The 21,906-nt window shown below is 42.1% G+C and overlaps 1 protein-coding gene and 1 long non-coding RNA gene across 2 annotated transcripts; one reads left to right on the forward strand and one right to left on the reverse strand.

The window, feature by feature from the left end:
• Positions 1-1,151: 1,151 nt before the first annotated feature.
• On the forward strand, positions 1,152-21,654 carry LOC128699387 (uncharacterized; the record flags this gene model as incomplete). Its single annotated transcript, XM_070098197.1, is given in 12 exon segments — positions 1,152-1,239; positions 1,655-1,775; positions 2,135-2,372; positions 4,709-4,803; positions 5,217-5,327; positions 5,629-5,689; positions 6,414-6,560; positions 7,517-7,725; positions 12,589-12,769; positions 13,282-13,497; positions 17,631-17,942; positions 20,887-21,654. Coding segments are annotated over 12 exon segments (1,901 nt in total), but the record flags the coding sequence as incomplete, so codon positions are not given.
• LOC128699390 (uncharacterized) lies at positions 1,783-15,449 on the reverse strand. Its single transcript, XR_008408594.2, has 4 exons — positions 14,476-15,449; positions 11,672-11,805; positions 11,324-11,542; positions 1,783-1,912 (listed from the first exon to the last, which is right to left on the reverse strand). It is a non-coding gene; the product is annotated as an uncharacterized lncRNA (long non-coding RNA).
• Positions 21,655-21,906: the final 252 nt, after the last annotated feature.

Below are 21,906 nucleotides of genomic sequence, written 5' to 3' on the forward strand. Positions count from 1 at the left end.
GGTCTTAAAGTTGAAGGATACGAACTACACCGAAAAGGCGAATAGATTAACCTCATGTCAGTATAGGGCGAAGGACCATTAGAGAAATGGTCACCATGTATAACAAATTCGGGCACAACGCCAAGATAGACTGCTGACCATGGAAGCTGATCATTCATGGTACTCAAGGACCTTGACAAGACGCATACAGAAACTCAAGGAAACTGAATACCGAATGAGCAGGCAGAAGTATTTCTTCAATGTGAGTGGTACAGTGCCTGGGACGGACCAGTTGAGGGTCGCGTGTGGGATGAACTGCGTGAGTAGTAGTAGAGGCAAACACCATACAGGTATTCTAATGTAAATGACGAAACTACGAGGTTAAAAAGGCATCGTACCAGTCAATTAATAGCTAAGAGGCTGGACCCAGGAGCCGGAGCTTGCTTCCCCCACATACGTGACTACATACATACGTGACTACATCCCCGCCTGCGACACTCCCGTTTAGATAGCTAATCCCATTACTCGACTCAGTTCCAAGAACATCAGTAAGGAAATCTGATACGTGGTAAGGAGTGTGTGGCGTCCTGGACTAAACGTAACTCCACGGAATTTATTATAGTGATTGCTCAAACACGCTTCTTTCTTTACCCTCACTCCTACAATTACTAGTGTTTGTCGAGTGTCTAGCTCTATCTCAAAATTCTAAATTCTTTACTTTTAAAAACATTATATACAAATGTAGTTTTTGAAACAGCTAATGGTATGTAAAGCTTAACTAATTTTCTGTTGGCTAATATATATCTCTGACGTACTGGTTAGTAAATTCAGGACTGCATATACTTTCGGCTGAGCCGTTTCTAACCGCATAACACTTCCGTATTACTCTTTTGCATTCACGGAGAAGCATTAAACTCATGCAGGTTACTCACTGCCTGGGGAATGGGAGGGTTGGCGAGTAATCAGGTCTGATTTAAGGAAGAAAACTTAAGTTTCCTGATTTAAGAGCCATTCACCAAGACCAGGCGCCCCATGATCCCTGGTCCTCCTCCACCACCACCCAGGGTAAATAGTTTAGCTATGCCTACCCTATCTATACCGCAGAGAATTTAATGTCATGAACATATCTTGCATATCTCTCTCATAAATGCACCTGTGGTGTTGCGTTTCAGGCGAGTTCTGCCGACGTCCATGTGCGGAGAATGACACCCGTATCTGCCAGTTCAACTTCGACGTGCACTTCTACCAGACAATGTCCAGGTGAGTTTCACGTCATTATCTTCCCTCATCCCTCATTACCTCCCATCATGCTTCACCCTCTTCCTCATCTCTCACCGCCTCCCATCATGCTTCACCATCTCCTCACTGTAACTCACTCTGATGGAATATGACAGGGAAACATAGCGAGTGCTTGTGTGGTGGGGAGAGAACCTTCTACTTTTCTATCCTCGTCTCATACAGAATACACAACAGCCTTTAATTGAAAAAGTAGATAATTGTTCGCAGCAGACAGCCTCCTTGGTGTGGATTTCCAAGTCCTTCGCTGTCTACCATGTACTCCTATGAAACTCAAGAGTAGCACCACACTGCCGAGTTGTCCAATTAAAAAAAAAAAAAAAAAAAAACCATTTGTATGATGCCCAAAATTTAATGGTATATTGTGCGTGTTTTACAGAGCGTGTTATGACTGTCCAAGAAACGTGACAGATTGTGACCGTCCAGAGTGTGTGGTTGGCGATGGCATCCGCAGGATGGTAGTCACTATCAACAAGCTCATCCCAGGTCCTCCCATAGAGGTCAGTCTCCCATCCTCCCTATCCTGGGACATCCCATCATTATCTTTTCATCCAAGTTTTTTATATTTTTTTAGATGGCCATACACAGCGCACATCTGCACAGGCACGTTATCCAACCGACCACCGCCTCATCCAACCTGAAGTGTGACGGTATTGCTCTATCAGTCCAACAATACATCGAAACAACACATGCTGTACACTTTAATGAGAAGAGAACTACATGAACATTACAGCTATACCAAAAACATCTTTAATGGCATCTTTGGGCACATCCTAGTTCCTTGTTCTGATAAGCGTCACCATTCCATGTCTTGGTAGAATGTTATGTTCCGTGTTTGACTGTGTGTGTCCTTCAACAGGTGTGTGTGGGAGACAAGGTGTTGGTAGACGTCATGAACAACTTACCGTCAACAGCCTTGGCTTTACACTGGCACGGGTTGACCATGGGGCCCTCCAGAGCCATGCCCAACGCCCGCCAGACGCCCTACATGGATGGCACCCCTGGGGTTACTCAGTGCCCCATACCCCCAGGATCAGGCTTCAGGTACTCCTTCTTCGCCTCGAACCCCGGCACACACTTCTGGCACGCGCAGACTGGTACGTGAGGAGAGGGAGGGAGGGCAAAGGGGGTGGGTGATGTTAGGGTGTCATTGACGGGGGGGGTGGGGGATCCCTGTTCACTTCCCAACAGAGCACTTTTCACCACTTAAGTGCGACTGAGCTCTTAACAGCACTGTGCTCTTAAAAAACACTACACAGCTGCTCAATTAAAGAGAAACTCGAGTCACTTTACGTTCAGATAATATTGTGAAAAATGATACACAAATATAGGATTAGACAATTATTCACTACACTAATAAAAGAATGGGAATATAAAATTACTGGGAGAGCACCACTTAGACAAGGTTACTGGAGGAATGTGGCAATAGATACCCATAAATTGATTTAGAAAGTCATCATAGCAAATACTAGGGCATGTTAGAAAAAAATCGGTCCTGGAACCTTGATTACTTCTAACAACAAAGGTTAAAAAGAGTGAGTGACGCATGGTGACCTGAAGACTACAATATGTCATTCTTCAGGTCACCATGCGTCACTCACACCTCACTCAGGTCACCATGCGTCACTCACACCTCACTCTCCGCCTATAAAGACTGTCTTTTTAACCTCTGTATATTAGAAGTGATCAAGGCCCCGAGACCGAAGCGTTTTCTAATAAGTATGTCCTGGTGTTTGCTCGGGTGGCTTTATAAACCGGATATGACAGTGATCTATCACACTACCACTAATGGCACGCTCCCAGAAAGGTATCCCCGTATTAAGAACATAAGAAAGAAGGAACACGGCAGCAGGCCTACTGGCCCACGCTAGGCAGGTCCAAGTCTCCTACAGGCTTAAGCCAATGCCTCAACCTAGTCAGGTCAGGTCACATTCACTTAAGGAACACGGCAACTGACCTAGTAGCACAAGCTATTGCTTCATCCTAGTCCCCTGTGCCTCAATGCACGTGAAAGGCATATTGCAGAGCGCGGCAAAACTTTGCAACGCCGTAAAATATTAACGGTGAAGATTTTAGGTGAAAGGGAAGAAGCCTTAAGTTATCACACGGAAACTAATCTCAGTTTTTTTTTCTTTAATAAAAAACTGACATTAGGATATACACAGTCCAACACAAATTCAAATTTCCCCACCAAGAAAAACTAGCTTTAAAAGTTTAAAGCCGAACTGAAGAGGCATTTTGTAGTTCTCATACGTCAATATAAAATAAACAAACACTATATTTGAAGCCGCTCAGAAGTTAAATTATCAATTAATTGGATTGAAAGTTTGAAACCAATCGGATAAACTTACGAATTATATAAAATTTGTAAGTTCATCAAAACCAGTGTTCCGTTTTTCCAATTTCAACAAAAATGGCAGTTTAAGATCTACACTGACGAAAATCAATCCAAATTTTTCTACAAGACTGGCCAACGATTAAGACTTGGTAATTTTTATTTAGGCTTTGGATATGTCGTGCCGAATAGGTAAAATTGGTCAATTAGCATGAACTTCTTTGAAATTAAGTCCTTTCTAAAATTTTCTCTTATACGTTTAAAGATATATTTTTTCATTTATGTTAATGTAAAAATTGATAATTTTATACCAAAAGAACCTTAGAAAACTTACCTAACCTTATTATAACAAACGCAATTTAGCCTAATCCAACTAAATATATTTTAGATAAGTTTACAATAATTTAATAAACAATGAAATATATATTTTCGTTAGGTTCAGAATGATTTTTGCGAAATTATTGCATACACAAATTTTCGCTCGCCTTATTCGGCAAGAAGAGCGTTGCTATTTAAGCCAAAATCGCAAGCTTTACCTATTCGGCACGACAGATATATAGCATACAAATTTGTTACAATGGCCTTGAGGGGACACAGATGTCACGGCTGCATAAGGATTACATTACGAAAATGTAACCTAGGATTACCCAATAGTCAAACACTGACTTCTGATCAGGAGAGTCATTAATTACTTTATGGGACACAATTTGTTTAAATAAAGAGGAGGCACTAAGAAATTAAACCTGACTAGAAGCTGTATTCTCCAGCTATGACAAAAACCCATCAATTTCAAGCTTATTAACTAGATTATTATGATAGCCATGTGTGTGTAGTAGTTAGTAGTAAATAGTAGTGCTAGTTAGTGCTAATTAGTAGTACTAGTTAGCCATAGTACTAGTTAGCAGCAGTACTAGTTAGCCGTAGTACTAGTTAGCAGCAGTACTAGTTAGCAGCAGTACTAGTTAGCAGCAGTACTAGTTAGCAGCAGTACTAGTTAGCAGCAGTACTAGTTAGCAGCAGTACTAGTTAGCAGCAGTACTAGTTAGCAGTGGTACTAGTCAGCAGTAGTTAGTAAGCATGACCTCTCTCCTGCTACAGGTTTTGAGCGAGGTGACGGGGTGTTTGGTCCAATCATCGTACACCAACCTGTCTCCAAAGACCCCAACCAGTTTTTGGCAGAGCACCTCCTTACCGTAAGTTTGTAGTCTTATATCGTTCACCCTCCTATACCTATTTTTGAAGCTATGTATAAAAGATTTGCATACATCAGTTTCTCTTCCAGTTCGTTACATTTTAATCACTCTCAGACTAAGAAGTACTTTTTAACATCACTATATATCAACTTTGTCATCATCCGTTTCCCCGACTGATTCTCGTAATAAAAAAGTCTATCCCAATATGCCGTGTATTAAGTAACTCATCCTGTACCTGTAACTTCACCTGTGTTCCACCACACTAGGCTACGACTAATCTATTCAACTTCTACAAAACCAAAGGAATCACACTATATCTTATCTCTACCGCCACACAATAATACTGCTGGTCATATAATTAAATCCCCAAGAGATGTTATCAGCACTAATTATATTTATCGTCATTTCCGCAGATCAACGACTGGTTCCACAAGACGACACAAACAATATATGCCAACAAAAACAGTGACGGACGCGATCCCACACCTGATTCACTCCTCATCAATGGAAGAGGCCCACAGCAGGTGAGTGCAAGCAACCTCAGCATGTGATGATAAAGTAAGGGGGAACAATGTCAGCAGGCGAGGTGCTAGTATGGTAAGTTTCAGGTGGAACATTCAATACTTTACCTCTTGCCTGAACATTATCAATTACTTTGGGCATCAACCACGTATCAGGATTCTGGCTTCTACTGTCACTCTAGAAGCTAAATACGTATATGAATATATATGAGAACTACAAAGACTGGTATTTGAGAGAGAGAGCGAGGGGTAAGGGTGGCATCAACCTGTAGGACCACTAAGCTAGTTCTTTTTTCCTACACAGCACCTAGAGGACACCGTCAAGACCCCTCGGGTTCCCTACGCTAAGTTCCTGGTTGAGAACGGTAAGTCACCCCTACACCTGCCTTCCCCACATCAGGCTTTACCCTCGTTCACTTGGCCCTACCCCTACATCACCACCATTCTCTAGTCATTCTGACAGTTACATTTTTCTCTCCTCTATCTTGCCTTTCTAATTTCACAAACTGCTTTAATTTGTTTTATTTATGCGGGATTAATCGTACTTAGCTATTTTATGATACCTTGTCAGTGTATCGAAGTATAAATGTTTTCATTAGTTTCATGAATTTTCCACCTACAAATACGCTAGAAAGCATGATGAATAAAAGAAGGGTATACCATATGTTATGTGCTAGTTATGTAGCTATATCCACGCCATTCCTCACAACCTCGGCACAGAGAAGGACCAGTAGATGTCTCTACGAGAATGTAAATAATGAATGTGCAAATATTTCATATATTATCACGAATAAATAACTAAAAGATGCGAAGAGACTTTACAGGGAAGAGTGTGAACAAAGGATATGCAAGGCACAGAAACGAAGGGTACAGGGGCAACGAGGTATGGAGCACAGACACAAAGGCACAGGGACAATGGGCGGGCAGACACACACCGAAGCATATGGAAAATAAGGTACAAACAAGCCATAGGGGCTACAAAAATACATCAGCCTTACACTTCCGTCTCTGGGTGGTAAGCAAAACTATATAGATGAACTGACTAACTTTTCTTTCTAAGAAGCATTGATACCTTGTGATCCCCCACAGGTACCCGTTACCGCCTGCGCATCATCAACGCTGCCATCGCCCACTGCCCCGTGACTGTGACAATAGACAATCACGACCTCATTCTCCTAGCAGCTGACGGTGCATCAGTCTCTCCCGTCAACACTTCAGCGATACTCATCCACCCAGGTAAACCACTACCACCTTCTTACACATGGATCACGACTTTTCAAATGTTTAGCGAATGAACAAGCCTTCTATTTAACTACGTATCTGACACCTTCCACAGTGGGGAAAACGTAGCTAAATAAAAAAATTACTCAAATTCACAATTTATCGGTTTTTTAGTTCTCTACTACCCTCCAGTTGATTTATATTCACTGGAAAGTGCTAAACCCGCTTGGGAACTGGGAGATATTCAGGACTGATTCAAGAGTTAGGTAATTCCAATTCCTTGTATTAGGAGTCATTTACCGACATCAAGGCTACCCCATCAGCGAAGCCTCCCACCCAGCTAGTCTCTCAGTTGTGCATCTACTTCTATGAGCCTCCAGTCTCTTATATAAGCCTCCAAATTTTCTCCGGGTAGTTTTTCTACTGCAACATGAATTATTCATTTTAAGCAACCATTTTTGTGCATAGAATGGAAAATGCAGGAGACAGGCAACTTTCCTGGAGTACTCCACTTAACAGTAAACTTTACTTCCCTAATGATTATTATAATCATGGGGGAAGCGCTAAACCCATAGGATTATACAGTGCCTGTGGGGGAGGGGGGGAATGTGGAAGGTATTCAAGCTTAATTCAGGGAACTGAAGCACAGATCCAATTCCATACATCAAGAACCCCTCACCAGCGTCAAGGAACCTCCCTTGAGGGGTCGTCCCTAATGAAATATCCAAACACAAAATAAAGTAAACGATGATTCGGTATGTCGTGGACCATTATCAAGTTGCGAATAATGGTTCAGAACGAACTGAAACTACTTTGTTCTCAATTCCAATTTGCGAGTTAGATGCTACTTTCAGCCATGAAGCTCTGAGATGCTTCCTTCTAGTGTTTTTTATATGGCACACCTCTGTCCTTACCTTCAAGTGACCCCTCGCTCTCATCTACACGCTTTCCACCTTTGTCTCGTCCTCCAGGGGAACGATACGACGCTATGTTCTCAGCTGAGCATGACCCCAACGCCTCAGGTGGGACGTACTGGATTAGAGTCACCGGGGGCGGCCATTGTGCCGGTCTCCATCAATACGCTGCACTACAGTACCTCCCTTCCAACTTCACAGACTTCCAGCAGCTGCCAGCTATCCCGCCCACACCCACGCCTGCAGCCAACCCATCGCCCGGAGCTGTGAGTATGAAACCCATGTACAGACTCGCTCACGCCGACAGTTATGCTCAAGTCCACAGCTCCTGATCCGTCGCTATCAACGTCCGTGGCTCTACCTTATTTTCTTAGTATATATTAACGTATCTCAGCTTGTGTATGTATGGATGTATATATTCGCCTAGTTGTGTCTACGGGGGTTAAGCCCTAACACCTTCGTAATTATATTAATCGAGTTATCTTCCTCCCAGCTCAGCCTGCCTCTACCAACAATCTCCGTCTTGAGAGTATTTTATACTTCAACTACGTATTTGTTTACAGTTTAACAGAATACATGATCAAGTCTCCTCTAGTTCTCTGATCTTCTCGCTACTCAAAATCTTGATATGCATGACATGTGCAACGCTTCACCTACATACCAGGCTTTTTCATGTTTGAAATGATTAGTCCCTATTCAAGAACTAAAGTCTGATAATGCGCGAGCTAGAGAGATCACTGGCGTGCTAAGACACTGGGTGTGTACGTGCCGAACCTACCTAATTTACTTTTATCTTTTTAATGGTAGAAAACTGAACTACGCTCGTGGTGTCCAGCCTATATTTCTCCACTGAAGTTTTAACGAGTTTCAGCACACAATGCTTCATTCTTAAATCCATTCCACAAATACTTTCTGAAGTTTTCTACGAATTTTGTTTTTGAAATGCTCAGAAATATGACGAAATTTTCCTTATACCGATGTTAAAAAAACTTGTCCTAAGGTGCGGTAACTATACTACAGTTCCATATACAAGGTCACCTGACTACAACCGTAAATATAAGGTGCAGTTATCTCAATTGTATATACAAGGCGTAGTCACCTCGGTACAACTGTATATACAAGAGGTAGTCACCTCGGTACAACTGTATATGCAAGGGGTAGTCACCTCGGTACAACTGTATATGCAAGGGGTAGTCACCTCGGTACAACTGTATATGCAAGAGGTAGTCACCTCGGTACAACTGTATATGCAAGGGGTAGTCGCCTCACTACAACTGTATATGCAAGGGGTAGTCGCCTCACTACAACTGTATATGCAAGGGGTAGTCGCCTCACTACAACTGTATATGCAAGGGGTAGTCGCCTCACTACAACTGTATATGCAAGGGGTAGTCGCCTCACTACAACTGTATATGCAAGGGGTAGTCGCCTCACTACAACTGTCTATGCAAGGGGTAGCCACCTCGGTACAACTGTATATGCAAGGGGTAGTCACCTCGGTACAACTGTATATGCAAGAGGTAGTCACCTCGGTACAACTGTATATGCAAGGGGTAGTCACCTCGGTACAACTGTATATGCAAGAGGTAGTCACCTCGGTACAACTGTATATGCAAGGGGTAGTCGCCTCACTACAACTGTATATGCAAGGGGTAGTCGCCTCACTACAACTGTATATGCAAGGGGTAGTCGCCTCACTACAAATGTATATGCAAGGGGTAGTCGCCTCACTACAAATGTATATGCAAGGGGTAGTCGCCTCACTACAACTGTATATGCAAGGGGTAGTCGCCTCACTACAACTGTATATGCAAGGGGTAGTCGCCTCACTACAACTGTCTATGCAAGGGGTAGTCACCTCGGTACAACTGTATATGCAAGGGGTAGTCACCTCGGTACAACTGTATATGCAAGAGGTAGTCACCTCGGTACAACTGTATATGCAAGGGGTAGTCGCCTCGCTACAACTGGATATGCAAGGGGTAGTCGCCTCACTACAACTGTATATGCAAGGGGTAGTCGCCTCACTACAACTGTATATGCAAGGGGTAGTCGCCTCACTACAACTGTATATGCAAGGGGTAGTCGCCTCACTACAACTGTATATGCAAGGGGTAGTCGCCTCACTACAACTGTATATGCAAGGGGTAGTCGCCTCACTACAACTGTATATGCAAGGGCTAGTCGCCTCACTACAACTGTATATGCAATGGGTAGTCTCACTACAACTGTATATGCAAGGGGTAGTCGCCTCACTACAACTGTATATGCAAGGGGTAGTCGCCTCATTACAGCTGTATATGCAAGGGGTAGTCGCCTCTCTACAACTGTATATGCAAGGGGTAGTCGCCTCACTACAACTGTATATGCAAGGGGTAGTCGCCTCACTACAACTGTATATGCAAGGGGTAGTCGCCTCACTACAACTGTATATGCAAGGGGTAGTCGCCTCACTACAACTGTATATGCAAGGGGTAGTCGCCTCACTACAACTGTATATGCAAGGGGTAGTCACCTCACTACAACTGTATATGCAAGGGGTAGTCACCTCACTACAACTGTATATGCAAGGGGTAGTCACCTCACTACAACTGTATATGCAAGGGGTAGTCACCTCACTACAACTGTATATGCAAGGGGTAGTCACCTCACTACAACTGTATATGCAAGGGGTAGTCACCTCACTACAACTGTATATGCAAGGGGTAGTCACCTCACTACAACTGTATATGCAAGGGGTAGTCACCTCACTACAACTGTATATGCAAGGGGTAGTCGCCTCACTACAACTGTATATGCAAGGGGTAGTCGCCTCACTACAACTGTATATGCAAGGGGTAGTCGCCTCACTACAACTGTATATGCAAGGGGTAGTCGCCTCACTACAACTGTATATGCAAGGGGTAGTCGCCTCTCTACAACTGTATATGCAAGGGGTAGTCGCCTCACTACAACTGTATATGCAAGGGGTAGTCGCCTCACTACAACTGTATATGCAAGGGGTAGTCGCCTCACTACAACTGTATATGCAAGGGGTAGTCGCCTCACTACAACTGTATATGCAAGGGGTAGTTGCCTCACTACAACTGTATATGCAAGGGGTAGTCACCTCACTACAACTGTATATGCAGGAGGTAGTCACCTCACTACAACTGTATATGCAAGGGGTAGTCACCTCACTACAACTGTATATGCAAGGGGTAGTCACCTCACTACAACTGTATATGCAAGGGGTAGTCACCTCACTACAACTGTATATGCAAGGGGTAGTCACCTCACTACAACTGTATATGCAAGGGGTAGTCACCTCACTACAACTGTATATGCAAGGGGTAGTCACCTCACTACAACTGTATATGCAAGGGGTAGTCACCTCACTACAACTGTATATGCAAGGGGTAGTCACCTCACTACAACTGTATATGCAAGGGGTAGTCACCTCACTACAACTGTATATGCAAGGGGTAGTCACCTCACTACAACTGTATATGCAAGGGGTAGTCACCTCACTACAACTGTATATGCAAGGGGTAGTCACCTTACTACAACTGTATATGCAAGAGGTAGTCACCTCACTACAACTGTATATGCAAGCTGTGGTTACCTCACTGCAATTATACATTCCAAAATTAATTTAACATAGCTTTTAAAATATACATTTTAGCGTTTCAGTATCTATAGTTCAAAAGAGCTAATCTATTAACGTAATGTTACTAATTTCTTTATAACTGAGAACGTTACAACCCCCCCCCAGGCCCCCAACAACAATATAATTATAGTAGCTCACTGATGCCCCCCAATACAAGGACGAAAGATCGAAAGGTCAATCGCCATTATGTGCACTGTGTTATGGTATCCACTTACGTGAGTTATGCAGACTGTTTCCCCAGACTGACGGTCCTACTCCATTTCAGTATCTTAAACGTTCAATGCTCTCTTGGGATAAATATCTAGCCTCGTAGCGACTGGAACCTGTAGTAGTAGTAATAGTAGGTGGTTCGCCGTTACTGTCCCGGCCCGGGTCTTTTCCAGATGGTGACCCGGTGATGGCCCCCCCCCCCCGGATCGGGGGATGAGTGGAACCTGTAAATATTTTTTATTTTAAAATCTAAAGCTAAAGACATTAAGTAATTCCTACAAATACTGGACTGTGTGATCAGGACAAATCTGAATTTTCCTCAACACAAATAACAATGACAATTTGATACTAACATGACCAAGTAGCTAAAGAAAATATGGCGAATCCTTTATAAGACAGCTGGCGGCAGAGGCTTATTATTGTTCTGCCGGACTTTTCTGTATAATGTTGATGCTTACCGGTTAACAGTTTCTCATTGCAAAAATACCTGTAAGAGTAATGAGATTTAGTGTTGAAAGGCAGACTTATTCGACCAGATGTGTAGCGGTTAACTATCCTACCAGCTGCTTCCCAGCCAAATAGTAATAGTGGTCTATCAACTTCCTCGGCCAGCCTAATTCAATCTTCCCCTAAATTAGTTTCGATTTCCAAGGAAGCAATATGGTAAAATATTCTTCACTAACTGACTACACGATTACACCTGATATTAAAGCACAAATCCCCAAACAGAGCAAATAACTGAATCCCACAACGTACATAATACCAACTAAGGCATAAATTACATATGCCATGTTTAGAAACTTCAAATAAAAGTTTCCAAATGCTGCACATGTCTAATTTAGGTGAAATATATCTTATGCTCCCGAACACTACCACCACCGTCTGAAGGCCATAAAAACATCAGTAATACATAATTTTAATACACAGGAAAAAAGAACCCAAGTAGACAAGCACAAAGGTATGGGAAGATCTCTATGTATATTTGTATCCCCAGATAAGATCCTCTTCAGCAGATGAGGTTGATCTCAGTTGAAAATCGAAATATACAGATCTTCCCTCATCTGTGTATGTCATTTTCCTGTTTATAATATTACATCTTTCAATATACGTATACCATAGCAGCCTAAATAGGATTTGCAACATATGTAGATGAATAAATCAAAACTTGTTTTCCCATATATAAGTAACAGATGTATTTATATCATATGCGGTTTTAACTTACTGTCGTCTCCTACAAAAGTAACACCTTACACGGTGGCATATTTCACAGGAGGAGTTCAGCGGCAGGTGTGGCACTCAGGGCCAGCGCTGTGTGGCGGCATTGCAAGCATTAGCACTACCAGAAAAACTCAAAATACCCAAGACCAACAACACATTCTACCTCGCCTTCTCATCCAAGACAGTACACAACCAGAACTTCTACTCTCTCATCTACTACAACATCTACGACGGTGAGGGGGAGGGGTTATGTTCCTAGTATATAAACGTCATGTTGTTCTAGCTTGAAGGTACTTCATAGTATCCCCATGGCGCCGAGTCATTTTACTAAGCTCGTTAAAAACACTGACTAATCTTGTGACTATTTCAAACCATTCAGAAACACTGTAAAAACAGATTCTATTGTGACGCCTCTCAATCATACTGGATTCCGGTTATGGCTTCTAACCCTCTTAACACTTGATTTTCATGTGAAGTCCCCTGACCCATTTAAGCATACTGGATATCCCTGTGACACCTATCACACTAGATTCCCTTGTGTGACGCTTTCTAGCCATTCAAAACACACTAGATAACCCTGTGATACAGCATCAACATCTTTACCACCTGGTGACTAACTTCAGTGACGTTCTGTGCCACATATCCCCCCTTCCCGGTCTCGCGTAACACCTTGCACTGATCCTTAACATCGCTCCATAACGTTTTTTAACGCTGTACCATAACCTGCCATAACTCGTCCCTACAGAATCCTGGGAGAAGAGAGTCTTGACACCGCAGATCAACCACCTCACCTTCAGAGCACCACCCAAGCCCCTGCTGGTCAACCGTAAACCCCTAAAGTCTGAGAACTGCAGCGCTGATGGTGTACGTCGTGGTCAGTGCTCTGCTGACTACTGCGAGTGTATCCATGCTTTACACGTCTCCCTCGGTGCCATTGTCGACCTCGTCCTTATTGGTGAAGGTGGGTCAACCCTCCCACGGCCCAGTTTCAGACTAGGCCTCCTGGTGGATGACCTGTTCATGTCCTTAGTAAAAAAGATTTAAAAAAAAATCAGAAAAAATAAAACTATTTAAATACGCTAGGTTTGTCTGACAATCATCGCTGCATATTAACCCAAGTCTGCAATTTCTGGCTATTAAGTAAGACTCCCATTCAGTTACCCATTATCTGTGGATTCACGATACACACACACCTCATTAATGCTATACTTACTTACATAGACAGACAGACAGACACAGACAGACAGACACACCAGGAGCTGTGAATCGACCCCTGCAACCACAAATAAGCGAGTACATACATTAAGTATCTATCTTCCTCAAACACCAAGTGTGAGAGGAAAAACAAAAGAAAAATACCTAGGGTATTTAGTGTTTTTGTACACACACACACACACATATACATAATGGAATGGTTTTAATTATAACCATAATTTTTAAAGGGGTGGACCGGTAAGGCAGCGGAAGGCTTTGGTCAGATGACCAAAAGCTCAACCTGTGGGTATCTTGTTTAGTGACGAACCTTCCCTAACCTAACTTTCACCTCAAACCCCACATCCCCCCCCCCCCACATTATCCCCAAATCAACCACCTCTGCCCTTCCCAGCCCTCACCTCGTTGGTAACTACCTATGTAACTCGCAGTATACAGTTATTGTTATCAAAAGATCTTGGGGTATAACGCAAAATTTCATAGCTTAAACATCACAAATGCACATAATTTGGTAATTTTTATGAAGAAACCGCTTAATTTACGTCTCGATAATTAGGCTGTAATCGATAGATAATTCGATAGGCTACTTCGTTATAAACAAGAAATTGCAAATGTCCATTACTAAGCATTACCCAGTCATTAAATAAATGTTAGGTTAATTAAGCCAGAATTGGGAGAAACTAGTCGAGACTAAAGATACAAATGAAATCAATTTTAGTACACTCACCAATGGTACGTTTATTAACCAATTTTAAATACTAATGATGTTATCTCCCGGCCAGACTGATGTTTGCTCACACATCCTGAAGCTGTAGTGTCCGTAACGTGGGAAACATCTCACGGAACTTAAATAAAAATACAAAAACTGAGAGCATACACTTGCTGCCAAGCTGGTTGAGTTTGTGCACACCACTCTGAAATTGCTGCTCACTGAAGCACCGCCCAACCTGACTCAGTGTTCGAGATACTCAACACACCAGACCCCTCAAGGAAGGTTCCTTGATGTTGGTGAGGGGCTCTTGATTTAGGAATTGGATCTGTGCTCCAGTTCCCCGAATTAAGCCTGAATGCCTTCCACATCCCCCCCCAGGCGCTGTATAATCCTCCGGGTTTAGCGCTTCCCCTTGATTATAATAATAATAATAATAATAACACACCAGAGGCTATATACACCTAGTTTATGTTTATCACTGTATATACACATAGTTTAATTTAATCTCTGTCTCAGAATTAAAATAATCTTGTCTGGTGGTGAGTGTCTTTGTGGCCTTGACCCTCGAGTAGTTCTTAAACTAATTCTCCTTAAACATCGAATCACAAACCAAAACGCTGACACTAAATTCAGATGCACTATGCGCTTAATGCCGTATATACTACAGATGTAATATGGTATATACACTCAGAAGTATGTACACACTGAATTTGTTTTATTCGTTAATTTAGGAAGTAAAGTGGTCTTGATTGTTAAGAGTACAGTTTATATACAGCCAGAATGAAGCATGCGTAGCCGGTAGGCTCCAAGCCTAACAAAATTTACTTCCCATATCACATTATTCATAGGAAGCGCTAAACCCACAGGGGGTTATACAAGGCTTGAAGAATAGGAGGTTATAAGGTTTGATCCAAGGCTACGAAGAACAATTACAATTCCTTGAATCAAGATCCCTTCACCAGCATCCAGGTAATTCCCCCCCCAACCCACTCCTTGACTGACTTACAATATCACAATACAGATGCATAATAGTTTACCTTTGATTCTGTATTATCAATTATATTTTTTAGTATAGGTAAGTTTGCACTACCTATGCATGTATTTTGTATATAAAGTTTTAAATAAAAAAATATGCTTGTCACCAATGTTTACGAGATCATTATGTTTGTGTATCAAGTGTAAAATATTAATGAAAAATTCCTAATTTTAGTTTATTTTTGTTATATAAAAGACATCACTTTTGCTTGTTATTAAATGAAAGGTTATTACTTTTGACACTAATAATGTTACTTGTTTTGACACTCAGTGTTGCTAGTTTTGACACTCAGTGTTGCTAGTTTTGACACTCAGTGTTGCTAGTTTTGACACTCAGTGTTGCTAGTTTTGATACTAACAATGTTGCTAGCTTTGACAGTAATAATGTTGCTAGTTTTGAAACTAATAATGTTGCTAGTTTTGACAGTAATAATGTTGCTAGCTTTGACACTAATAATGTTGCTAGTTTTGACACTAATAATGTTGCAAGTTTTGACACTAATAATGTTGCCAGTTTTGACACTAATAATGTTGCCAGTTTTGACACTAATAATGTTGCCAGTTTTGACACTAATAATGTTGCCAGTTTTGACACTAATAATGTTGCAAGTTTTGACACTAATAATGTTAGTTTTGACACTAATAATGTTGCCAGTTTTGACACTAATAATGTTGCTAGTTTTGACACTAATAATGTTAGTTTTGACATTAATAATGTTGCCAGTTTTGACACTAATAATGTTGCAAGTTTTGACACTAATAATGTTAGTTTTGACACTAATAATGTTGCCAGTTTTGACACTAATAATGTTGCTAGTTTTGACACTAATAATGTTAGTTTTGACACTAATAATGTTGCCAGTTTTGACACTAATAATGTTGCTAGTTTTGTCACTAATAATGTTGCTAGTTTTGTCACTAATAATGTTGCTAATTTTGACACTAATAATGTTAGTTTTGACACTAATAATATTGCTAGTTTTAACACTAATAATGTGGCCGGTTTTGACATTAATAATGTTGTTTGACATTAATGATTATGTTAGTTCTAACATTAATGATATTCGCTCTAACGGTAATGTTAGTTTTAACATTACTTTTAATTCTAACATTAAAGTTAATATTAAAAAATATATCGTAGTTCTAATATTAATAATGTTAGTATAACATTAATAATGTTAGTGTAATATCAGTAATGTTAGTTTAACATTAATAATTTTGCTAGTTTTAACATTAATAAATATATACAACTAAATTACGGAATAAAGCATTGCTTTGTTTACCCAAAATTTCAGTGTATGTGAAGGCGAGTTGCAATGAAGTTCATAGTAGATGAAGGATAGTGATGTCCATGGTAGGTGAAAGATAGTATTCTCCTTAATGGTAGGTGACGGATAGTGATCTTTTTCATGGTAGGTGAAGGATAGTGACCTTCTTTATGGTAGGTGGTGTGTATACACTTAGCGATATACACCTTTCGGTGTATATACCCTGGGTGGGTGAAGGTGTGGGATTGATAGCAGCCACCGGACGCAAGTTATTTACCTCTTGTGGAGAGTTAGGTTGGCTCTTCATCAGTATACATCCTCATAGCCTCTTCCTATACAACACCCTTCACTCCACATTATATATTTTATGATATACCGGCTGTCCACCACGAAAACAGGGTGACCTTAAAAAAAGAGGAAGCAAGTTTTTAGTCATTTATGCAATTGCTGTCTTGCCAGAAGTGTGCTGACATTCCAGTTCGTATGGGCCATCTGAACTGTGATGTCATTTACACCCCTCCTTCAGAGGGTAGGCACTGCACTTTTCACCTCCAGGATTCAAGTCTGGCTAACTGATTTCTCTGAAATACTTCTTAAATATTACCTTACATTCCAAAGGCACTTCAGGTCATAAAAACCATTTCCCTCCACTCTGATCAAACGCTCTCACACAAGCCTATTTGACTATGTTTGAAGCCCCCTAGCACTCAAAACCTCCTTTACCTCCTACCTCTACCCTTTCTTTGAACGACCCCTGCCCCCTCCTTCCCTTGACTCATTGGTATCCTATTTTGCTTCATCCTTAACAAATGCCCAAATTACCTCAACCTAATTTTAGCTTAACTATAATAACGATCGTTACTACAGGCCCAGCCAACGGCACCTCCTACCCGGTACACTTGCACGGCTACAAGTTCTGGGTACTGAGCCAGGTGGAGGCCTCGCAGGTACCCACACCCAGTAAACCCCCACCTACTCCCAGCAATGCTACCCTCAGTGAAGTCGACCTTGAACTTAACCTCTTAGCCACGAAGAGTGAATTCCTCACAAGGGAGACAGTGATGCAGCTGGACCAGGAAGGCAAGTTGCTGAGGAATCTTGAGGACCCCGTCATGAAGGACTCTGTATCGATACCTCCCGGAGGATACACAGTCGTCAGGATCGCCGCGGAGAACTCAGGTTAGAACGCCTTTGGCTCTGTATACCGCAAGCATGATGTCTGAAGCTTTACAGAACAATGGTCTTAAAACCAACGTTTTATACCGAGTCATCTCTTTGGCTCAACCGATAATGCTCATCGATAAATGCATAAAATACCGTCTTACAACAATATTTTTTAACTTTAAGCAATAGTTACAAAACCTAAATATTGCACAATAATTGACGTCAAACCCTTTGGGTTCTGGACGATACATTCTCAGCCTCAAGTCAATCCTATCTCATAACCAAACTATTTGAACTGTTTGAACATTAAAATGGTATAAAATACCGTGTCCGCGTGCGTGCGTGTGTACTCACCCAATTGTAGTTGCAGGGGTCGAGACTCAGCTCCTGGCCCCGCTTCTTCACTGAACGCTACTAGGTCCTCTCCCTGCTCCACGAGATTTATCATGTCTTGAGGATGTCCCTCCAAGAGAGAACCCGTAATATTGGATTCAAATTAGATAAGTTTAGATTTAGAAAGGATATACGAAAGTATTGGTTCGGAAATAGGGTAGCTGATGAGTGGAACAGTCTGCCTAGTAGGGTGACTGAAGCTAAAACCTCGAGTAGTTTCAAGTTTAGGCTGGATAAATGCATGAGTGAGAGGGGTTGTATTTGAGTGGGACTTGCACATGAGTTAGTGGATTTATCAGAGCTTATTGCTTGGGTAGCACTAAAGTGGGTTGGGCAAATATTCTGTTAGTGGGTTGGATTTGTGAAGGACCTGCCTAGTATGGGCCAACAGGCCTACTGCAGTGTTCCTCCTCTCTTATGTTCTTATACCTCGTTTTAAAACTATGTATGGTTCCTGCCTCTACTACCTCACTTGCTAGACTATTCTGCTCCCTGATTACTCTATGACTGAATAAATACTTCCTAACTTCCCTTTGACTCATGTGAGTCTTCATCTTGCTTCTGTGTCCCCTCTCTGGAACATCCTGTCTCTGTCCATTTTATCTATTCCACGCAGTATTTTGTATGTCGTTATCATGTCTCCCCTGACCCTCCTGTCCTCCAGTGTCGTCAGGCCGATTTTCCTCAACCTTCGTAGGGCATTTTCCTTAGCTCTGAACTAACCTTGTCGCAAACCTTTGCACTTTCTCTAATTTCTTGACGTGCTTGATCAAGTGTGGGTTCCAAACTGGTGATGCATACTCCAGTATGGGCCTGACGTACAAGGTGTACAGTGTATTGAACGATTCGTTACTAAGGTACCGGAACGCTATTCTCAGGTTTGCCAGGCGCCCATATGCTGCAGCAATTATCTGGTTGATGTGTGCTTCCGGAGACGTGCTCGGTGTTATACTCACCCTAAGATCTTTCTCCTTGAACGAGGTTCGCAGTCTTTGCCCACCTAGCCTATACTCTGTCTGCGGTCTTCTTTGCCCTTCCCCGATCTTCATGACTGCATTTGGCAGGGTTAAATTGGAGAAGCCAGTTGCTGGACCAGATGTCCAGCCTGTCCAGGTCTCTTTGAAGTCCTGCCTGATCCTCATTTGATTTCATTCTCCTCATTAACTTCACATCATCTGCGAACAGGGACACTTCTGAGTCTATCCCTTCCATCATGTCATTCACATATACCAAAAATAGCACTGGTCCTAGGACCGACCCCTGTGGGACCCCGCTCGTCACAGGTGCCCACTGTGATACTTCATTACGTACCATGGCTCGTTGTTGCCTCCCTGTCAGGTATTCTCTGATCCATTGCAGTGCCCTTCCTGTTATACGCGCCTGATCCTCTAGCTTCTGCACTAATCTCTCGTGAGGAACTGTGTCGAAGGCCTTGCAGTCCAAGAAAATGCAATTAACCCACCCCTCTCTCTCGTGTCTTACTTCTGTTACTTTATCATAAAACTCCAGAAGGTTTGTGACACAGGATTTGCCTGCCATGAATCCGTGCTGGTTGGCGTTTATACTCTTGTTCCATTCCAGGTGCTCCACCACTCTTCTGATAATCTTCTCAATGACTTTGCATACTGTACACGTCAGTGACACTGGTCTATAGTTTAGTGCCTCTTTTCTGTCTCTTTTTTTTAAAAATGGGAACTACATTTGCCGTTTTCCATATCTCAGGTAGTTGCCCAGTTTCAAGGGATGTATTGAAGATTGTGGTTAGTGGTACACACAGCGTTTCTGCTCCCTCTCTAAGGACCCTCGGGGAGATGTCCGGTCCCATTGCCTTTGAGGTATCACGGTCCCTTAGCTTCTTCGCCTCCTCCTCAGTTATGTGTATGTCATCCAACACTTGTTGGTATATTCTTTGTTGGTGTCCCCCTCTGTTCTGTCTTCCCAGAGGCCTTCCCGTCTCCACTGTAAATACTTCCTTAAATCTCGTGTCGATCTCCTCACATATCTCTTGATCGTTCCCCACCTTCTTTCCTCAGCCCGATCACCTGGTCTTTGACTGTTGTCTTCCTCCTAATGTGGCTATACAGCAGTTTCGGGTCAGACTTGACTTTCGATGCTGTGTCGTTTTCGTACTGTCGCTGGGCCTCCCTCCTTATATGTGCATACTCGTTTCTGGCTCTTCGACTAATCTCCTTATTTTCCTGGGTCCTTTGCCTCCTGTACCTTTTCCATTCTCTGGTGCACTTAGTTTTTGCCTCCCTACACCTTTGGGTAAATCAAGGACTCGCTTTGGTTTTCCCATTATTTCTGTTGCCCTTGGGAACAAACCTTTCCTCTGCCTCCTTGCATTTTGTTACATATTCCATCATTTCGTTTACTGACTCCTACCAGTTCTCTGTCCCATTGAACCTCCTGCAGGAAGTTCCTCATACCTGTGTGTGTGTGTGTTTTGTCTCATGTATGTTTGCTTGACTGTGTGTGAGGGATGGGGGGGAAGATATACTACTTTAAGTGTAGTATGAACTAGGTTAACCTTACAAAGATGGCTGACTTTAAATGTTTTCCTCAGGTGTGTGGATGTTGGAGAGTCAGGTGCTAATGGACGCCCAGGCAGGGATGTCCCTGGTACTGCAAGTGGGTACCGCCGCTGATGTACCCAAATCTCCTCCACCTGACTTCCCCACCTGTTGAGCTCTCCCAGGAGCTGTATCAGACGTTCTCTATCACAAAATTGACAAAGGCACATGCAACACCATCACAACGCTGACAGGCACATACAAAACTACTACAACACTGATAATAACACCTACGGAACACTCGCACACTGACAACACACAATACTGACAACACACATCACCCTCACAACACTAATAACAGCGCCCACATCACCCTCACAACACTGATAACACCACACACACATCACTTTCACAACACTCATAACATCACACACATCTTCACAACACTAATAACATCACACACATCACCACAAGACTGATAACATCATTGCTCTCTCAACACTGATAACATCACACACATTACTCTCACAACACTGATAACATCACACACATTACTCTCATAACATTGATAACATCACACAGCACTGTTAACAGCAAACCGAATAGCTCAACGCTGTCAACAACACAAGACTTCTTTCAACACCAATACACATCCCTAGAATCAGCCTCAGCATATAATGTACGTCGGCCGGCCGGCATCAAGAATCTGGTTGACCAGCCGTCATCTGTGAGATGAGATCACAGATTTACCCTGTACACCTGTTTTTACAGATTCATAATTTTAGTTTTTGAAATTATTTCGAATTAAATTTAAGTGAAGATTTCAGTATTTACTGTCCTGTGAACGCAAATATGGCATATTGTTTGACTCACTGGGTTAGCCTAGGTTAAATATATATATATATATATATATATATATATATATATATATATATATATATATATATATATATATATATATACATATATATATATGTCGTGCCGAATAGGCAGAACTTGCGATCTTGGCTTAAATAGCAACGCTCATCTTGCCATATAGGACAAGTGAAAATTTGTGTATGCAATAATTTCGC

Source organism: Cherax quadricarinatus, chromosome 61, assembly GCF_038502225.1.
Source record: "Cherax quadricarinatus isolate ZL_2023a chromosome 61, ASM3850222v1, whole genome shotgun sequence".
In the NCBI taxonomy this organism is placed as follows: domain Eukaryota; kingdom Metazoa; phylum Arthropoda; class Malacostraca; order Decapoda; family Parastacidae; genus Cherax; species Cherax quadricarinatus.